Source organism: Cajanus cajan, chromosome 4, assembly GCF_000230855.2.
Source record: "Cajanus cajan strain Asha chromosome 4, NIPB_CcT2T_4, whole genome shotgun sequence".
Classification (NCBI taxonomy): domain Eukaryota; kingdom Viridiplantae; phylum Streptophyta; class Magnoliopsida; order Fabales; family Fabaceae; genus Cajanus; species Cajanus cajan.
In genome coordinates, this window is record NC_138520.1 from 76,888,085 (window position 1) to 76,905,676 (window position 17,592).

At 30.5% G+C, this 17,592-nt stretch overlaps 2 protein-coding genes across 6 annotated transcripts in view; both read left to right on the forward strand.

Annotated features, from left to right (window-relative positions):
- The first annotated feature begins 931 nt into the window (after positions 1-931).
- LOC109791223 (putative disease resistance protein At4g27220) overlaps positions 932-17,592 on the forward strand; it is a 28,055-nt gene continuing 11,394 nt past the window's right edge. Inside the window, exons 1-2 of one of the 5 annotated variants that reach the window (XM_083073134.1) lie at positions 16,451-16,693; positions 17,420-17,474. The gene's annotated coding sequence lies outside the window, so the exon portion shown is untranslated. The other 4 variants (XM_083073136.1, XM_083073132.1, XM_083073135.1 and 1 more) reach the window with 4 other exon arrangements.
- LOC145956977 (putative disease resistance protein At1g61300) lies at positions 7,087-9,420 on the forward strand. The gene has a single exon (XM_083073137.1). It carries the CDS (start codon positions 7,217-7,219, stop codon positions 8,930-8,932), a length of 1,716 nt encoding a protein of 571 aa, XP_082929263.1. The 5' UTR covers positions 7,087-7,216; the 3' UTR covers positions 8,933-9,420.

Consider the following 17,592-nt stretch of genomic DNA (forward strand, 5'->3'; position numbering starts at 1 on the left):
TGGAATTTAACGGCAAAATTCAATGGAGATGTAGATGTGATATAAGAACTATAGTATTTATCCTGTTGTCTAACATTTATTTATATATAATTAATTATAAAAAATAATTTTATATTATTATGTAAATTCTTAACTTAGAATTCTAAATTGTAATAGTGTAGTTATTCCACCAGAGTTGTTGTATTTTAATTTTTAGTTATTACTTTAGTTGGTTTAATTCTTAATCTCATTATATTTTAGTTTCTTTATGTATTATTAGACCAAAATAAAATTTAAACATAATAGATAAATATTTATACAATATCCCATGATAATGAGATTAATAATTAGCATGTATAATATATGCGTGTGTAATATTTATATTTAATATATAATTACTAATAATAAGTTTTTAAATAAATATTTAATTTTAAATTTTAAAAGTTTTACTTATAAAACAGTAAAGTTAATGTTACAAATATTCACCAACATAATTTTATTTTTTATTTTATATTTTCACTGGAAGTACCGAAAATTTCTTTGCTAAGTCAAAGCCTTTTCTCGATGAAATTCTAGCTACTTTGGATCGAGATTTGTCCTTGACTATTTTATGTTTCCACCTGTAACCAAAAAAGAAAAAAAAAGTTGTAGCGGAGCCAAGTCTCCTTCAATTACGGATTCACGTAGGGTACCTTTCTTTATGACATCATCTATCTGCAAAGTAGTACGGTCAACACCTCATTTCACACACTATTATCAACTCTCCAATTCCATTAAGCGGGAGGGACAACTTGCTTATATTATAAATCTTAAATACAACCTTTAAAATTGTATTCTATTTCCAGATATTATTATTTTTTTGCAAGTTGTTTTAAACTTGTACAATCATTTTATAGTAGAGTCAAGTCTTAAATTATATTTTTTGGAATTCAATGCTTCCTTCAATTTACTTTACTTTATGAATGTGTATTGCAGTTTCCACGAAATTGTGTCTCTCTCTGGAACAGCCTATATAACAGCGAATTGAATTGCTATTCCTCAACTTCAGGTTCTCCTCAAATCTCTCTTCTTTCCTCTTTATTTCTGAATCCACTCTTCAATTTTTAAATATTCAAACACAGTTGCTCCACACCTCCAACGCCATCATTCGGCAATTCCTTTTTTTCTTCTTTTATTTTGTAATGAAAATTGTTTGTCATACCTGAGATGAGATTTTCTTTCACTTATTTTTATTTATCGAATTTTTCATTTCATAAAGTAGCTGGAAAATCAAAGTAAGTGGTTACTCAAACACTTTTAACTGTTTATATGAAATTTAATCTGATGCACTCCATAGAAATACAATTTCTTTTCATTATTGTTTTCTGATTCACTTTAAATAGATTTCATTAGCTATATCAAAAAATTAGTATGCATTAAACTCATGAGTGCATTAAATATTAATAATAAATATCCGTAGAAATGTTAAACGGGAGAAGGAACGAGTATTCATTTGCAGGACTACCTTGTCCCGTAGCCATTTGCAGGAACGAGTAGTTTTCAATTCATTAATACTAATAAATATCCATTTGCATTAATGATAAACTTATGAAGGAACTTACTTAAAAACTATGTAATTTATGAAATAATTAGTTTGCAACAATGCGGATCCAAAACTCTGTCTAAAACTTAAGTTTTAGTAGTCTTATCCTCCCGCAAACTATGTGGAAAGATCTGCATTTTATAGGAAATCAACTTTTGAAGCTTGGTGTCTTACTTTATGATATTCTTTCTCAGGATTTTTAAGTTTGACTTCTATTGTTGTGATTGTTGTTATCTGGTTTGGTAAGTGTACCAAATCGTATAAGTAGTTCAATGAAAGTATGAGTATCGTCTCCTAATGGACTTGCGCAACACTTTGCAATTTCACTTGTTATACTAAGCTACCGAAAAACAATAAGAGTTTGATTTGTTGCAATAAATAATGTAAACAAGCAATAACAATTCTTTTTTGTATTTTGGTAAACACTTAGAGTACAAAACTTGATTCTAATACAATATTAATAAATTGTTGGGGTTTGACTTCACTAAACCTTCCTCTCATTTTATCACTAAGTTCACAATAGTTATTATTCAGAATTTATCAATCACTCTCAAAAGTAATCAACCCTAATCTCTTACAAGTTGGCATCTAAGTTGCTAACTTAAACTATCAATTTCTTGCATAGTTTAACCAAGAAACCAGCTTTAAAAATAAGAGCTTAAGAAAGACTAATGGCATTTACTCTGTCTCTAGCAATAAGCACCATTAGCTGCTCTATTTCAAGTCAAAGGTTTAAAATCATTTCTCAATCTCTTAAAATCCTTAAGTTCAAGTTAAGGGTGGTCAAGCCATAACAAGCATTATGCACAGAAAAAGAGCAATAAAACTGAATAACAACTTAGATTGATAGCTTAGAGTTTACACATGAGAATGAGTTTAGTTACATCAAACTCCAACAAGGGTGAGTTTAGCTACACATAGACATGTAGAACTCTACAAAATGATGAAGAAAGGAAGAAGCTTGATCTTGCAGGTTCCAGAGCTCTCCAGCCGCCACACACACTCCAAGAATGATCCTCCTTGCTTCTATCTTCGAAAATCCCACTTTTAGGTCATAAAAGATTTTGTCTTATGTGAATAATGACATGTCAGCACAATCCACGCTAAGCGTGAGAGCCACGCTAAGCTTGGGTATAGATTTGGAGTGAAATGAAGTTCTAGGACTCCCACGCTCAGCATCAGTTCCACGCTCAGTGTGGAGATCAAAATTCTGTTCTAGGGATTCTCTACTATGCTGAGGCTAAGCGTGGATCTGGGGCTTAGCCTGGAGACTTAACCAAAAATTCCTTCAACTTCAAATTCACCACTTTGTGCTTGACTTCCTTCCTTCTTTCCTAGCTTTCTCCTAAACTACAAAACAACAACCAAATACTTGTAAGTTACCTAAAAACATGATTCAAAAACAAAATGTGATCACCTAACAATTTAGATATGTTTTGAGTTAAAAACAAAGTCTAAAGCAAGGAAAATTGATATAAGTGCTTCAAACTAGGCCATAAACTTAGTGAAATCATAACACTTATCAATTGTAATTTTAATGATAAAATAGGACGAATCCTTTGTTACTTGAACTTTTGAACCTTAAGTTTGAGATAATTTTCAGTCCTAGAAAACTGCAATGTTAAGGAATTTGCTAAATTCTTAGAAGGAACTAATCTTCACGGAAAATATTGTCCTAAGCAACAATATTTAACCCTATAGTTATTTATTATGAATAGAATACCTATTCCCAAGTTGTGGTTCAGAGGTGAGGTTCTGATCTCGTTAGCAAGTTTTGGAGACCAGATCTATCTACTAATTTCCTCTTTATTTCTTATATCTCTCCAACAATTTTGAAACAAAACTTGAGATATTCAAACAGAGTTGCAGCATTAATCAGCAATCACAACCACCAGCTGCTGGGAGGACATTATTTGGTAATCCCATTTTTTTTCTTTGGTTTTGTAGTGGTTTATGATCATACTTTAGATTTTCATTAGCTTCTTTTTATTTTATTTTACTTTATTTATCAATTTTTTGCTTTTGATATTAGTTGGATACACGGTAGATTGGAAATCAGAGTTAATGGTGCTGTAAATAGTTACTTGCATATATTTTTTAATAAATAATTCTTATCTACTTTTTAAAGATTTTTTTTTTACTTGATCAAAAAAAAAAGATTTTTTTTATAAAGTTTAACAAATAGACTCATTATACAATTATTAAGTCAAACATAGGTACAAATTCTTCCTATATCATATAATAGGACCATATGATGCATAAATATTTAAAATTAATTGTGTGTTTAGGAAATAAATCATGGGTCGGCGGAAAGGTGATCCAAAGTACACGAATGAAGTCATCATCATCGAAAAAAACAAGAGATGGAAGTGTAAGCATTGTAATTGTGAATTTAGTGGAGGTTTTTCAAGAATTAAAGCACATTTAGAGAAAACACCAGGGAAAGGCATTGCTGTATGCTCAGTTTATTGTGGCAACGAAGCAAGGCAAAACATCATTGGTTCCTCTTCAATGGATCCACAAGGAGCATGAAATCCATTACAAGGTAAGTCATATGTACTTAACATCTTTTAGATATGAATTGAAACGATGACTTTTACTTTTTCCACGCTTCGTAAGCTTCTCTAAATACAGATTTTTATTCTTTTTGTCCTAATATCTTTTAGTTGGTAATCATCTATTTCCTTTACTTAACTTTCATTGTTTAATTGGAAGAGTAAACTTCAATACGGAAAATTTGACAAAAATATCTTTAAAATATAAAGAGTTATAGTTACGAGGTAAACTTTAGATAGAAAGTACAAAAATGTAGTTTGAATAATGTTAATTAAATATAGCTGAGAGTAGTATTTGAGATGATAACTTAATTATTATTAATAATATTATACAAAATTATTATTTTTATATATGTAATTACTTTTCTTAAAATTATACAATATTTTTAAAATCATAATACAACATTAATATTTAGGTTTAAAAAATATAATTTTTTAAAATTATAATTATTATTCAAACATTTGTCTTTAAAAATATTTAAATAATAAAATTTTATTTTAATAGTTTAGTTAATAATATACTTTAAATTTACATATCAAAATTATAAGATAAAATGTTGAATGTAAATTTATAATATATATTATATACATTATTATATAATATAATATTGTAGATATTATCATATAAATATTATTATATAACATATATTATTATATATTTTATAGATTAAAATTTAATACTATATGTTATATTTATTATATAATTTGTAATTTATATAATATAATATAATATTATACAATATTACAATAATGTATATAGAAAATGTCAAAGTAGAGGGAGAAAATTTATCTTATACTGTTGTTTCCTAACAAAACCTTCTCTCACGATAAAATAAAAAAAATATACTAAACTAATATAATATGATAAAAAATATAATAAAATTATCATATTTTACTGACATAATAAAAAATAGATTATAGCATAATATTAGTAATTATCCTATCATATATTGAGTGAAACACCATTAAAATTCTTAAAAGCATATGTTACTGACACTTTAGTCCCTAGAAATATAAAAACTCATAGAGTTCATGAAAGTGTAAACATGTGTCCAAAATTATCACTGTTAAATTACTAGTTAAAATAAATTGTGAAATATTAAAAGTGGTGATAAATTAAAAGTTTTAATAAAGTATGTGGATAAGCATATATAATATTTTAATCATGATTAGTTATTTATATATTTTTTAAATAATTTTATTCTTAAATTTTTAAATGATAAATCTATTAAATATTTATGATTTTTTAAAAATATTTTTATTAAATAAAATATAAAATATGAAGTGATATTATAATAGTGATATAATAATAACATTTGTGTATGTGCTGATATTTATCTTCTCTACTATTGATGAATAAATATTTCCTTGATTACCAGCTTTGTTATTTTTAAATTTTTAAATAATAAAAAATAATATTATAAATTAATCATTTTTATAAAGATCAGATTAAACTCAATGCCTTTAAATTTGAAAATCAAATATAACGTGAATTAACCTATTAAATATTAATAATTTTTAAATATTTTTATTAAATAAAATATAAAAGTTATACTAATTATATAATAATAACATTTGTGTGTATGTGCTGATATTTATCTTCTCTACTATTGATGAACAAATATTTCCTTGATTACTAGCTTTGTTATTTTTCACCTTTGGGATAGTAAGTTATTCCTATACTTTGCTTTACCTTTTTTTCGTTGAAGTTTAAAAATGATGAGAATTTTCTTAATGTATCCCATGTTGCATTGAAGTGGCGGAAGGTGATCACCAAATGATTGACACTTTTGGTAACGATCAAATAAATGTAGAATCAACATCTTTACTCGGAGGTATATATGCATCCTATTCCTACTTACCGTGTTCTTTTCTTTCTCTTCACATTTGTGCTTTTAGTCATAAACTTTTTATTTTTCAGTCATAAATTTCATTATGAGTGTGGGTCTGCGTCAGAGAAGAACTTCATATGAAACTTTTTCCAATCATTACTTTGAGAAATATTTACTGGCACACATTTTTACGCTTTTTTTAACACATTTTTTTACTTATATTTGAAACCATATATTGTGAATCTCACTTTGCATGTATTTAGTCATCTCACTTATAATTTTTCATTTTTAATAAATTTTAACTAATAATAATCATATGGTGAAGTATATAATTTATTGTAAGTATACAGGTTTATTCAATAATCAGTTTTATTACTTGACACAATAAAGGTTTTGACTCTAAATTTTAAACTAAGTACATTTTTATTATATTTGTTACGGTTGGCATGATATGAAAAAGTAAATTGATGAGATTTGAGTATATATAATTTTTAATGAAGCAATGACAAAAACAATGCATAGAGGTTTTGTAGCAGGTGAGAGTGAAGTGAGTGGAAGCAGCGATGATTGCGAACGTGATTTAAATGTGTTGGTTTGCGATCTAACAAGAGAGGAAGAAGACATTAAGGGTCAATTACAATGGTTGGAGTCACGGGGCAAGAAGCCAAAGAGTCGAGTTGACCATTGGTTGAATGAACTACAGGACCTCAAAACAAGAGCAGATCATGACATGCAGCAGTTAGGATCGATTAAAATACAGGATTTGGGGGGAGTGGGGAAAACATTCCTAGCAACTTATATGGAGAATGAGATCAAAAGAAAGAAAAGTTTCAAGCATGTCTTCTGGGTCACTGTTTCCCATGATTTCACCATTCTCAAATTGCAACACCACATTGCGGAAACAATGGGGGTAAAGCTTTACGGAGATGATGAGAGAAGTAGAGCAACAATTTTGGCATCTGAGTTGGAGAAAATAGAAAATTCAGTACTTATTTTGGATGATGTTTGGAAATATATTGATCTAGAGAAAGTCAGAATTCCTCTCAGAATGAATGGCATCAAATTGATTATCACAAGTCGTTTGAAACATGTGTGTCAACAGATGGATTGTTTGCAACATCATATGATAACAGTGTATCCTTTAAATGGAAATTTTGAGAAAGATATGGATTGGGAGTTATTTTTGCTAAAATTAGGACACCATGGAATACCTGCAACGCTTCCCCCTGAAGTAGAAAAGATTGCAAGATCCGTTGTAAAGAAGTGCGATGGTTTACCACTTGCAAATCAGTGTGATGGCTAGAAGCATGAAGGGGCACGATGACATTCATTGGTGGAAGCATGCATTGTATAAAGTTGAAAATTTTGAAATGGGAGAAGAGGTGAAAACTGTACTAAAGCGTAGCTATGATAATTTTATTGACAAGGACTTGCAAAATTGGTTCTTATACTGTGCACTATTACCTCATGGTAATAAAGAGAATTGGGTTAAAAAGCTTGTTGACAGGGGACTATTGAATGGAAAGAGGAGTTTGGAGGAAATGATTGATGAGGGGTATGTGATACTAGATAAACTCATAAACCATTCTTTGTTGTTGCAGGATGGGTTGAATCCAAGAATGCATGATCTGGTGAGGAACATGGCATGCGATATAATGAAACACAAGTACATGGTAAAAATTAACAAAAAATTGGAAAAGATACCTGACATGCGGGAATGGAGAGATGATTTGGAGGCAGTTTCTTTGACGTTGAACGAAATAGAAGAAATTCCAGAGGGTGCATTGCCTAAATGTCCACGCTTGTCCACCCTAATTTTATCTTATAATCCCATCGGTCATATTCCAGACTCTTTTTTTACACACATGAATGCTCTGGCAGTTCTTGATCTATCATATAATACAAAATTAATATCATTACCGAATTCGCTGTCTAACCTGAGGTCTCTTATTTCTTTAGTGCTTAGAAGATGTGAAAATTTAAAAAATATACCTCCACTGGAGAAGCTACAAGCATTGTCAACATTAGTCATTTCATGGTGTCCCATCGACCAAGTACCGCAAGGCTTGGAAAATCTAGTAAATTTGAAATGCCTTGATTTGTCCCAGAATCGTTTTATACCATTACCAGTAGCAGAAGGTGTACTATCTCGTTTGACCAATATGCAATATTTGGATCTCAGCAGTTGTTCGATTAAAAAAGTAGAAGATGCAAAAGGGATGACTATGCTTGAATGTTTTCAAGGAGGCTTTCTGGACCGGGATAACCACAATCATTATGTCCAACAAATCTTTAACAACGGTTATGGACCTAAAACTTATCGTATTTATTTTGGAAAGTGCGACTACTACTGGTACCAAGAAGAAATTTTCCAAGAGTTTAATTTTCGAAGATTATTGTTTACAGACTGCACAGAAAAACCCTATTTACTGCCAAGAGACCTTGTGGATTTGAATGTATATCACAATAATCAATGGGAATACTTATGTGCTGCTTTGTCGTCTAAGGATCCTTCGTCTTTCAAAAAAATTTCCATTAAAGACTGCACAAAACTGAAGAGCTTGTTTTGTTTTAGTCTTTGTTCCTCGTGTAAGTTTATCCAAACGGCCATTTGCAAAGAATATGTTGCTGATTTTCACATGCTTACTCCTCAGACTCGGACAGAGGTGTTCCGTCATGTCGTGCATTTTGAAATCTCAGAATACCATAAAATAGAGACGTTGCTGACATTAGAGTTAGTGCCATCACTTGCAAAGTTGGTGAAAATTCAAGTATGGGATTGTGATTCAATGAAGGAGATATTTGCAGCGAGTAACAGAGGTGTTGGTAGTATTACACTCCCCAAGTTGACCACACTGTATTTGTTTGATCTACCACAGTTGCATACAGTGTATGAAGGAGTTTTAGTCTGTGCATCTCAGAAAGTATTGAAGTCTTATTACTGTCCCATTTTAGAAAGGTTGCCTGAAATACAACTCCTGTGATTCACTCTGCTAATTTCTTATTCTGATTCTACTTTTACATTCATTATTATTATTATCGTAATTGGTAATTGGTTTAAGCAAGAATATATTTCCCTTTCGGATAAATAAATCTTGTCTTACAAATGGATGACTAATTCAATTTTATCATTCTTTCAAATCAAAGATCGTAAATAAAGAAATTTACGTATTGCTATATTTAAAAACTAAAGTTTTATTCAGCCTTTTTCAAAGATTAGTCCATTGTTCACATGTTGAGGATACTTAAATTTTTGTTCTTCAACCATGTGCTACTGGACCTTTTCTTATATACTTTTTCTTGCCCTGTTATCAAGGATTTCACCTCTTGCAGTTAATAAAATCAATATCATCAATCTAGTTGTTTCTTCTTAGGCCTTTACACTTTCTTATAACACTCTTCGTTGCATACCACAATCTAATTAATTTTTAATAATAAACATTAATACAATGCCACGTTGACAATTTCTCTCATTAATTTATTAATTTCACCAGCACTGTGTATAGGCTGACATGTTTATTCTACGATTGAGAGCGTCTAGATGCAATCCAATGATATATAAAGTGGGGCCAAACCCAAGAGTTCATACTTGAACTAAGTAAACTTGATATTATGACTTACAATCATATTCGTTAGAATTATATTCAGAGGAACTAAGTAGTGTATCAAATGAAATGAAACCCTGCGGTATAACTAGCATTCTTTAATATTGAATGGGTGCAAAAAACATGAAGATCTATTTTGTAGCTATACAACTTCTCATTGAAGTTGTATCATGTTTGATGACATGAGGCTGTAAAATTCCATAAATTTGAAACGAACTTAATTAAAGCCAAATCACCCAACTCTGCATATGATTGAATACTATGTTCATAATCATAATGCACAAAAAATTATATTAGTTTTACAATACATTCCACATCAAACTAGAAGTCATGCGTCTTGGTCTCATTATCTTAGAGAGAAACAATATTTAACTCTGTTGTTTTTTATTAAGTAGATTGTCAATTACATTGTTTTTTGTGAATGCGCGCATACTTTAAGATATAACGTTTTTTTGCTGAGATTGCCAAATCAGGTATATGGAATCAGGATAAATAAAAGAATTTTCATTCCCGCATAATTCCCCATGTGTTGTGTAGAATTAGCTAAACCTTTCTTATATCGTAATGTCAAGTGCCTTTCTTTGTTACACTATTTTAAAAATATATTGAAATAATTCCTGAAACAAGAAATAGATAAAGATCTTAAACATATTGCTGAGTTTACGTTCTCAGATTTGACCTCTTGCCATATATGACCACTTTTTAAAAAGAAACATTAGCTGTTGATATTTAACTTGCTCTCCATTTTGGAAAAGGCCTTTTTGACAGCAAACGCAAGTTATCAATTAGAGAACATTCAATATTATTAAAATAATTTCTTTTGACACCTTTAATCAGTTGTTTAAAATAAAAAATAAATTAAGACTGTTGGAATACAAACAAGTATCACATTGATAAAATAAAAAAAATAACAATTTATAAAACACATATATACTCTAATGATTGATGGTTCTTTTGGGTGATGACTAAAAGCTTAGAAAAATAATTTCAAAAGAGAAAAAGAGTGATCATTAGAGTCTAATTTTGTTGAAGGGCCCAAAACTACAAATCACACATCTAGCTAGTATAAATACTGCATACAAAACTCATACATTGCCTCTCTTACCATTTAAGACTACAGCAAACAGTGTCAAGTGATGGGGTCATTTTATGGTATTTGTTTATTACACAAATATACTCTACAATGATAAGATATTATCCATTTTGGGCTTTAGTTAGCTCTCAGGATTTTGCTTTTGGTCATCACCCAAAAGACTTCTCTATCATTGAAGTATATTTGTATTATATAAGTTGTTATTTCTTGTATTATTTTATCGATGTGGGACTTGTTTGTATCCCAACATCAAGTGTGGTGTCAATTTCAATTTTTGGAACCATTTAACATTTGCGCTGATGATCATTTGCTTAGCAAGAATATGTTTCCCTCCCTTGCTTTCCATGCTTTATACAATAGATTTGTTTGATATATTCTTTTGATAAACCATGAAAGAATTATGAGGACAAGTCCAAGTATAAGGTCAATCAAATCCTTGTTTTAGATCCTTACTACTAGAATTTCTTTTATTACATGCGACTTTTCCTGTTAATTTTTATAAAAATTTTCAGGAAATATTGTTCCTACAAATTTTTCTGTGAAATTTTTTCTGTAGGTAATACCTTCGTGAATAATATGTTTTTGTGAATTTTAAAATTCACAAGAAATTTTACTGCGAAAAAAATTCGCAGGAAAGTTTCCTGCGAATATTTTTGCAAAAAATTCTACAGTAATATTTTTTATGAAAAAAATTAAAGAAATTATTATAAATTATATCAATAATTCTTCAACTTTCAAATGCTCACAATAAATTCATCAGAAGCATTTGTTTTCAAACCTCTAACATGTGATACATAATCTTTTAAATTCTAAGATTGTAGGTTATAAGACTAACACTCCACCACACAAATCAACTTGTAAGGTAAGTGTTGCCCCAACTTAAATACTCTTTAATTATTTTATTTTCAATCGATGTGAGACTTGAAATTTTTTTAAAATATTAAACTTATAAATTTAAATTTTTTTTGATTTTTCCTGCGGATTAAAATTGGCAGGAAAATTCGTAGGAAAAGTTACTTGCAAAATTTTTCTACCATCTAGTAAACATTACTTGCGAATTCATTTTTACAAAAAAATATGCAAGAAACAAAATAAAATTCTTATAATATTTTCTGCAAATTTTTACCATGAAAAAAAATTTCTATGATCATTAAAATTGTAGCAAAATTTACAAAAATTTCTTGTAGATTACTTTTCATAAAAAAATTGTAAGAAATATTTATAAATTATTTTTCGCAAATAAATTCGTAAAAAAATTTTATGAGATTATTATTGCAAGAAAATTTACAAAAATATTCTGCGAATATTTTTTTTAAGAAAACTTGTACAAAAATTACACTGTTTTAGGAGTGCCTCTTAAAAAAGATATATATATATATATATATATATATATATATATATATATATATATATATTATTAATATTTATATATTTTTTTATAACTCAAAAATCATTTTTTGTATTTTTAAAATTTCACCCAAAAAGGTCATCTTTAAATAATATGCAAATATAATTACTTTTTTACGAGGCTCATATAAAAAAACATTTTTTTTATCAAAAATATTATTATTAATTTTAAAAAAGTCTTTTTCAGGATTTGTTTTAGGCTAAAAATGTGTTCGATCAATCCCGATAGTATCATTTCAAGTTCATTTATTGGCATGATGACGAATGATTTGAACACTTCTTTTTATGTTATTTTAATATTTTAGTGAACTTAAATAATATTAAAAATGATGGATTTATAAGTATTCACTATAACACGAGAAAAGAAAGACAGAATTTATTGTTTTTCCATGAATTAATTATTATCACCATCGTTGTTGCACTTGAATATACAATTCATGCTCTTATAAACCCATGTTTTAGGTTTAAGGACTTTATTGTTTACCTAAACCTTGATCTAAAACTTGACCAGTAAATTTAAAAATTTCTCAGGTGAAAATAGACCAGTTCTGGATTGGTCTACTAGAGTCAAGGTTGCTGCTGGTGCAGCTCGTGGAATAGCTTACCTGCATGAAGACTGTAAGTTTCTTCTTTTCCATATTATTCTCATGTGTATAATTATAAACTGAAGACACTGTATATCCATAGTACTACATGTTCTTTTTATGTTTGGAGTTGGAGACATTCTTTTAAGTACATATTTTTCTTTAAACTAAGTGCACCAAGTTCTTTAGAAATTTTGCAACCACAATAAAGATGCTAACATCAGACATGGTTGCATTATTGTTGATTCTACATTCACAATTACTTATGTTTTTACACTATCTTTTTTGGATTTTATAGCATATTACACTGTTTATCTTCTTATTTCGTTTTAATTATTTTATCAGGCCATCCACGCATTATTCATCGAGATATCAAGTCATCAAACATCTTTTATTATCGAGATAGCACTTGACAATGAAGATTTAGAAGTTTTGGTGGATCCAAGACTGGGAAAGAACTATGATAGAAATGAAATGTTTTGGATGATCGAAGCTGTTGCAGCCTGTGTACGCCACTCCTTGGTGAAGAGGCTACGTATGTGTAACGACCCACCTGGCTGTCACATAGCTCACAACAATAACAATACCACGCAGGAAAGAGCATGCATATATATATATATATATATATATATATATATATATATATATATATATATAAGCAGCTAAAATATACACACAAGGTCTAGCTTGAGAGCTTAAAAATTAGAGTATACAAAATACATCTAGCAATGCTACACTAAGTAGTCAAAACAGCAAAAACATCAAAAATACATCCACTGCATCTGTCAGCTATACACCCACCTCAAGACACTAATCCTAAACCTGCTCTGCTCCTATACACAGTATGATCATTGCAGTTCAAACCACATGGAAACAACAAAGGGTAAGCTAGTAAAAAGAATCAGTATATATAGATATATAAGTACAACAATTAGAAACAACTACAGCTTATCAGCACATCATCTAGTTCAGCAATCATCAGCATACAACTCATCACATATACAACTCACATCATTAAGCAAAAACATCGGTAAACACACAATGCATCGTCAAGCATATCAGCTTGGAGATCTCCTACAACAGCTCAGCCTACAGCCTACAACAGTTTATATCAGCATGCAGCACAGCACAACATAACAACAATAATAGCATATAGCATATGGTACAGCTCATCTTTATACAACATAACTTAAACATCATAATTCAGCAGAAATAACTCACAGCACAACAATATTATTAATCATCTTAACAACATTTATCAATAACAACTCAGCTCAGCAAACATCAACTTATATCATCATATAACAACATACAACAGCATATAAGAAAACACTCATCCGTGCCCGGCGCACTCATGGTCGCGCCCGGCGTGGCCCAACCAGAGAGCACCAAGGCTCAAACCCGCCCGGCACAATTCCAATTGCGCCCGGCGTGCTAGGAGGTAGAGACTCCAAAGAGCCTCACGCGCCCGGTGTGCCAAACCCGCGCTCGGCGCAAGGTAGGCAGAGACCTCCCCAAGGTCTCACGCCCGTTGCAATAACAATTGCGCCCGGTGCCTCCTTTGGCAGAAACTCCCAAGGAGTCTCCACGCCCAGCGAGACAAGGTCAAGCCCGGCGCCACACCAGAATCACAACAAAGTGGGTCACTGACGGATAACGCGCCCAGCGTGGTCCAACCACGCCCGGCGTGAGCCATTCAGGGGCATCCATCATCAAGCTTGCCCGGCGCACACAACCTTGCGCCCAACGGGCTTGACAAATGGAGCCCTCTGATGGTCACGCTCCCGACGTGCTCTCAACCAGAAACCCTTCAACTTCGAAGATTTCTTCAAAATCTGCACAATCAAGTCATCCAAACACATGCAATCGGCCCAAAACTCTACATTTTCACCCAACAATACAAACACCAGCTCATTTTCAGCATGCAACCACAAATCATCAAAATCCCCAAATTTCATCAAAAATCCCGAAACCCCGAAAACCCATTTTCATCATTTCAGCCATCCATCATCAAATCATCCAACCATTTATGAGTTGCTAAACTCATTTTCGTACAGCCAGCATGAATCCTAGCTTCCCTTACCTCGGTGTGAAGATTTCGAGCTCCGGGAAGAAGAAATGGAGAAGAAGCTTGAAAAAGATGGTGAACAGAGAAGGAAGAAAGAAATCCGCGTTCAGCTAAAGCCTCCAACACCACTACTCAGCTCCTAAGATCACCACAGCCACCCAAGATCAGAGAAAAAGAATCATGGAAAAGAGAGGGTAAGGAAATGTGAGTGAGAATTGAGAGTGAAAATGAAGTGAGGGAGAGAGTGAAAGAAGGGTAGCGGGTCTCAGAGTATGAGTCAGGTAATTTTATTCTCTTGAACTAGACATGCTGCATGGCATTTAGTGCCTGAAGATATATATTAGATGAGTTTACGGATATCAACAATGGCATGAAACCAGGGCAGAGTTCGATTTTCGATTCTACACAAATCAAAATGTTTAGAAGGATGGCTTTTGGGAGCCAAGATAGTTCATCTTTCTTCAATGAGTCTCAGAGTAGCTGGAGGAGTAGAGATCACGACTCAACAACTAAATTTTTACAAAATAAATCTGGGCCTTGGAATGTTTGAGTTAGATGACTCACTTGCCAATGCATTTCCTTTGTTGTAAATCTCATTTTGCTAACATATTTTGCTTCCTATGCTTTATATTCTTTGTAAATTAGGTTATTTGTTACATAACGCAATGTATTTATACCATCTATGAGTTGTGACCGGCTGATATGAATTCAACACCGCCCTTAGTTCATAGAAGACTGTATTCTAAAATAAAATGTTACTATATATTACTGATTTTAGTGAATTAATCAACGTATAGATGTCCTTTTCCTAAGCTTGTGATTTTCCTTAAGATGGATTTTTTTCTTAGTAATCAACATCATATTTGTTAAAAAAAATATCCTTCGATTAATTCATATACATGTATCTATAGTACAATCAAATCACTGAAGAATACTATAGAATGGATGAAAAATCTTGTACATATATAAATTAGTTTCTCATCGATCATGTGTGGAGATTATTGCACTTGATTATGAAAAAAGAAAATTATGGAATTATATTAAAACTCGGTATATGTATTTGCATGTAATATTTATATTTACTAATAATAAGTTTTTAAATAAAAATTTAATTTCAAATCTTAAAAATTTAACTTGTAAGATAGAAAAGTTAATACTACAAATATTCACTAACTTTTTTATATTTATATATTATTATTTTTTTATTTTATATCTTTTACTTATATACTGAAAATTTATTTGTTAAGTCAAGTCTCTCCCAGACAGAATTCTAGTTACTTTTACTTCAAATCTTTTATTTATTTTTATTCTTTTTTTATGTTTCTATCATATGTAATAATAATAATTAAAAAAGAAAAAGGTTGAGTGGGGTCAAGTCTCCTTCAATCACGCGTTTATGTAGGATACCTTTCTTCATGACATTTCCTGCAAAGTAGTACGGTCAACACCTCATTTCACACACTATTATCAACTCTTCAATTCCATTAAGCGGGAGGGACAACTTGCTTGTATTATAAATCTTAAATGCAATCTTTAAAATTGTATTCTATTTCCAGATTTTTTTTTTCAAGTTGTTTTCAACTTGTACAATCACTTTTTAGTAGACTCAAGCATTAAATTCATATTTCTTTTTAAATAAAGTTTTGTTACAAATAAATGAATTTTGATGCTAATTCTATTTTTTGGAGTTCAATGCTTCCTTCGATTTAAGTATTACTAGTACAAGTTAATGGAATCTGAGAAGATATGTTTAACAATTGAAGTCATGATTGTCCTCAACTTTTGAATTTACTTTACTTTATGAATGTGTATTGCACTTTCCAGGAAATTGTATCTTTCTCTGGAATAGCCTATATAACAGAGTGAATTGAATTGCTATTCCTTCAGGTTATCCTCAAATCTCTCTTCTTTCCTCTTTATTTCTGAATCCACTCTTCAATTTTTAAATATTCAAACACAGTGCTCCACACCTCCAACGCTATCATTCGGTAATTTCTTTTTTTCTTCTTTTATGTTGTAATGAAAATTGCTTGTCATACCTGAGATGAGATTTTCTTTCACTTATTTTTATTTATCGAATTTTTCATTTCATAAAGTAGCTGAAAAATCAAAGTAAATAGTTGCTCAAACACTTTTAACTGTTTATATGAAATTTAATCTGATTCACTCCATAAAAATACAATTTCTTTTCATTGTTTTCTAATTCACTTTAAATAGATTTCATTAACTATATAAAAAAAATTAGTATTCATTAAACTCATGAGTGCATTAAATATTAATAATAAACTTATGAAGGAACTTAACTTAAAAACTATGTAATTTATGAAATAATTAGTTTGCAAACAGTGCGGACCCAAAACTCTGTTTAAAACTCAAGTTTTAGTAGTCTTATCCTTCCGCAAACTACCGTAAAGAAATCAACTTTTGAAGCTTGGTGTCTTACTTTTATGATACATTGCTAAGGAATTTGCTAAATTCTTAGAAGGAACTAATCTTCACGGAAAATATGCATTGGTCTTATTGTCTCTAAGCAACAATATTTAACCCTATGGTTCTTTAATCTGAATAGAATACCTATTCCCAAGTTTTGGTTCAGAAGTGAGGTTCTGATCTCGCTAGCAAGTTTTGGAAACCAGATCTATCTACTAATTTCCTCTTTATTTCTCATATCTCTCCAACAATTTTGAAATTTTTTTTTTGAGATATTCAAACAGAGTTGCAGTATTAATCAGCAATCACAACCACCAGCTGCTGGGAGGACATTATTTGGTAATCGCATTTTTTTTTCTTTGGTTTTGTAGTATTTTATGATCATACTTTAGATTTTCATCAGCTTCTTTTTATTTTATTTTACTTTATTTATCAATTTTTTGCTTTTGATATTAGT

Coding starts and splice junctions, on each gene's coding strand:
- LOC145956977 (XM_083073137.1), top strand. CDS start 7,217: ATGGTTTACCACTTGCAAATCAGTGTGATGGCTAGAAGCATGAAGGGG.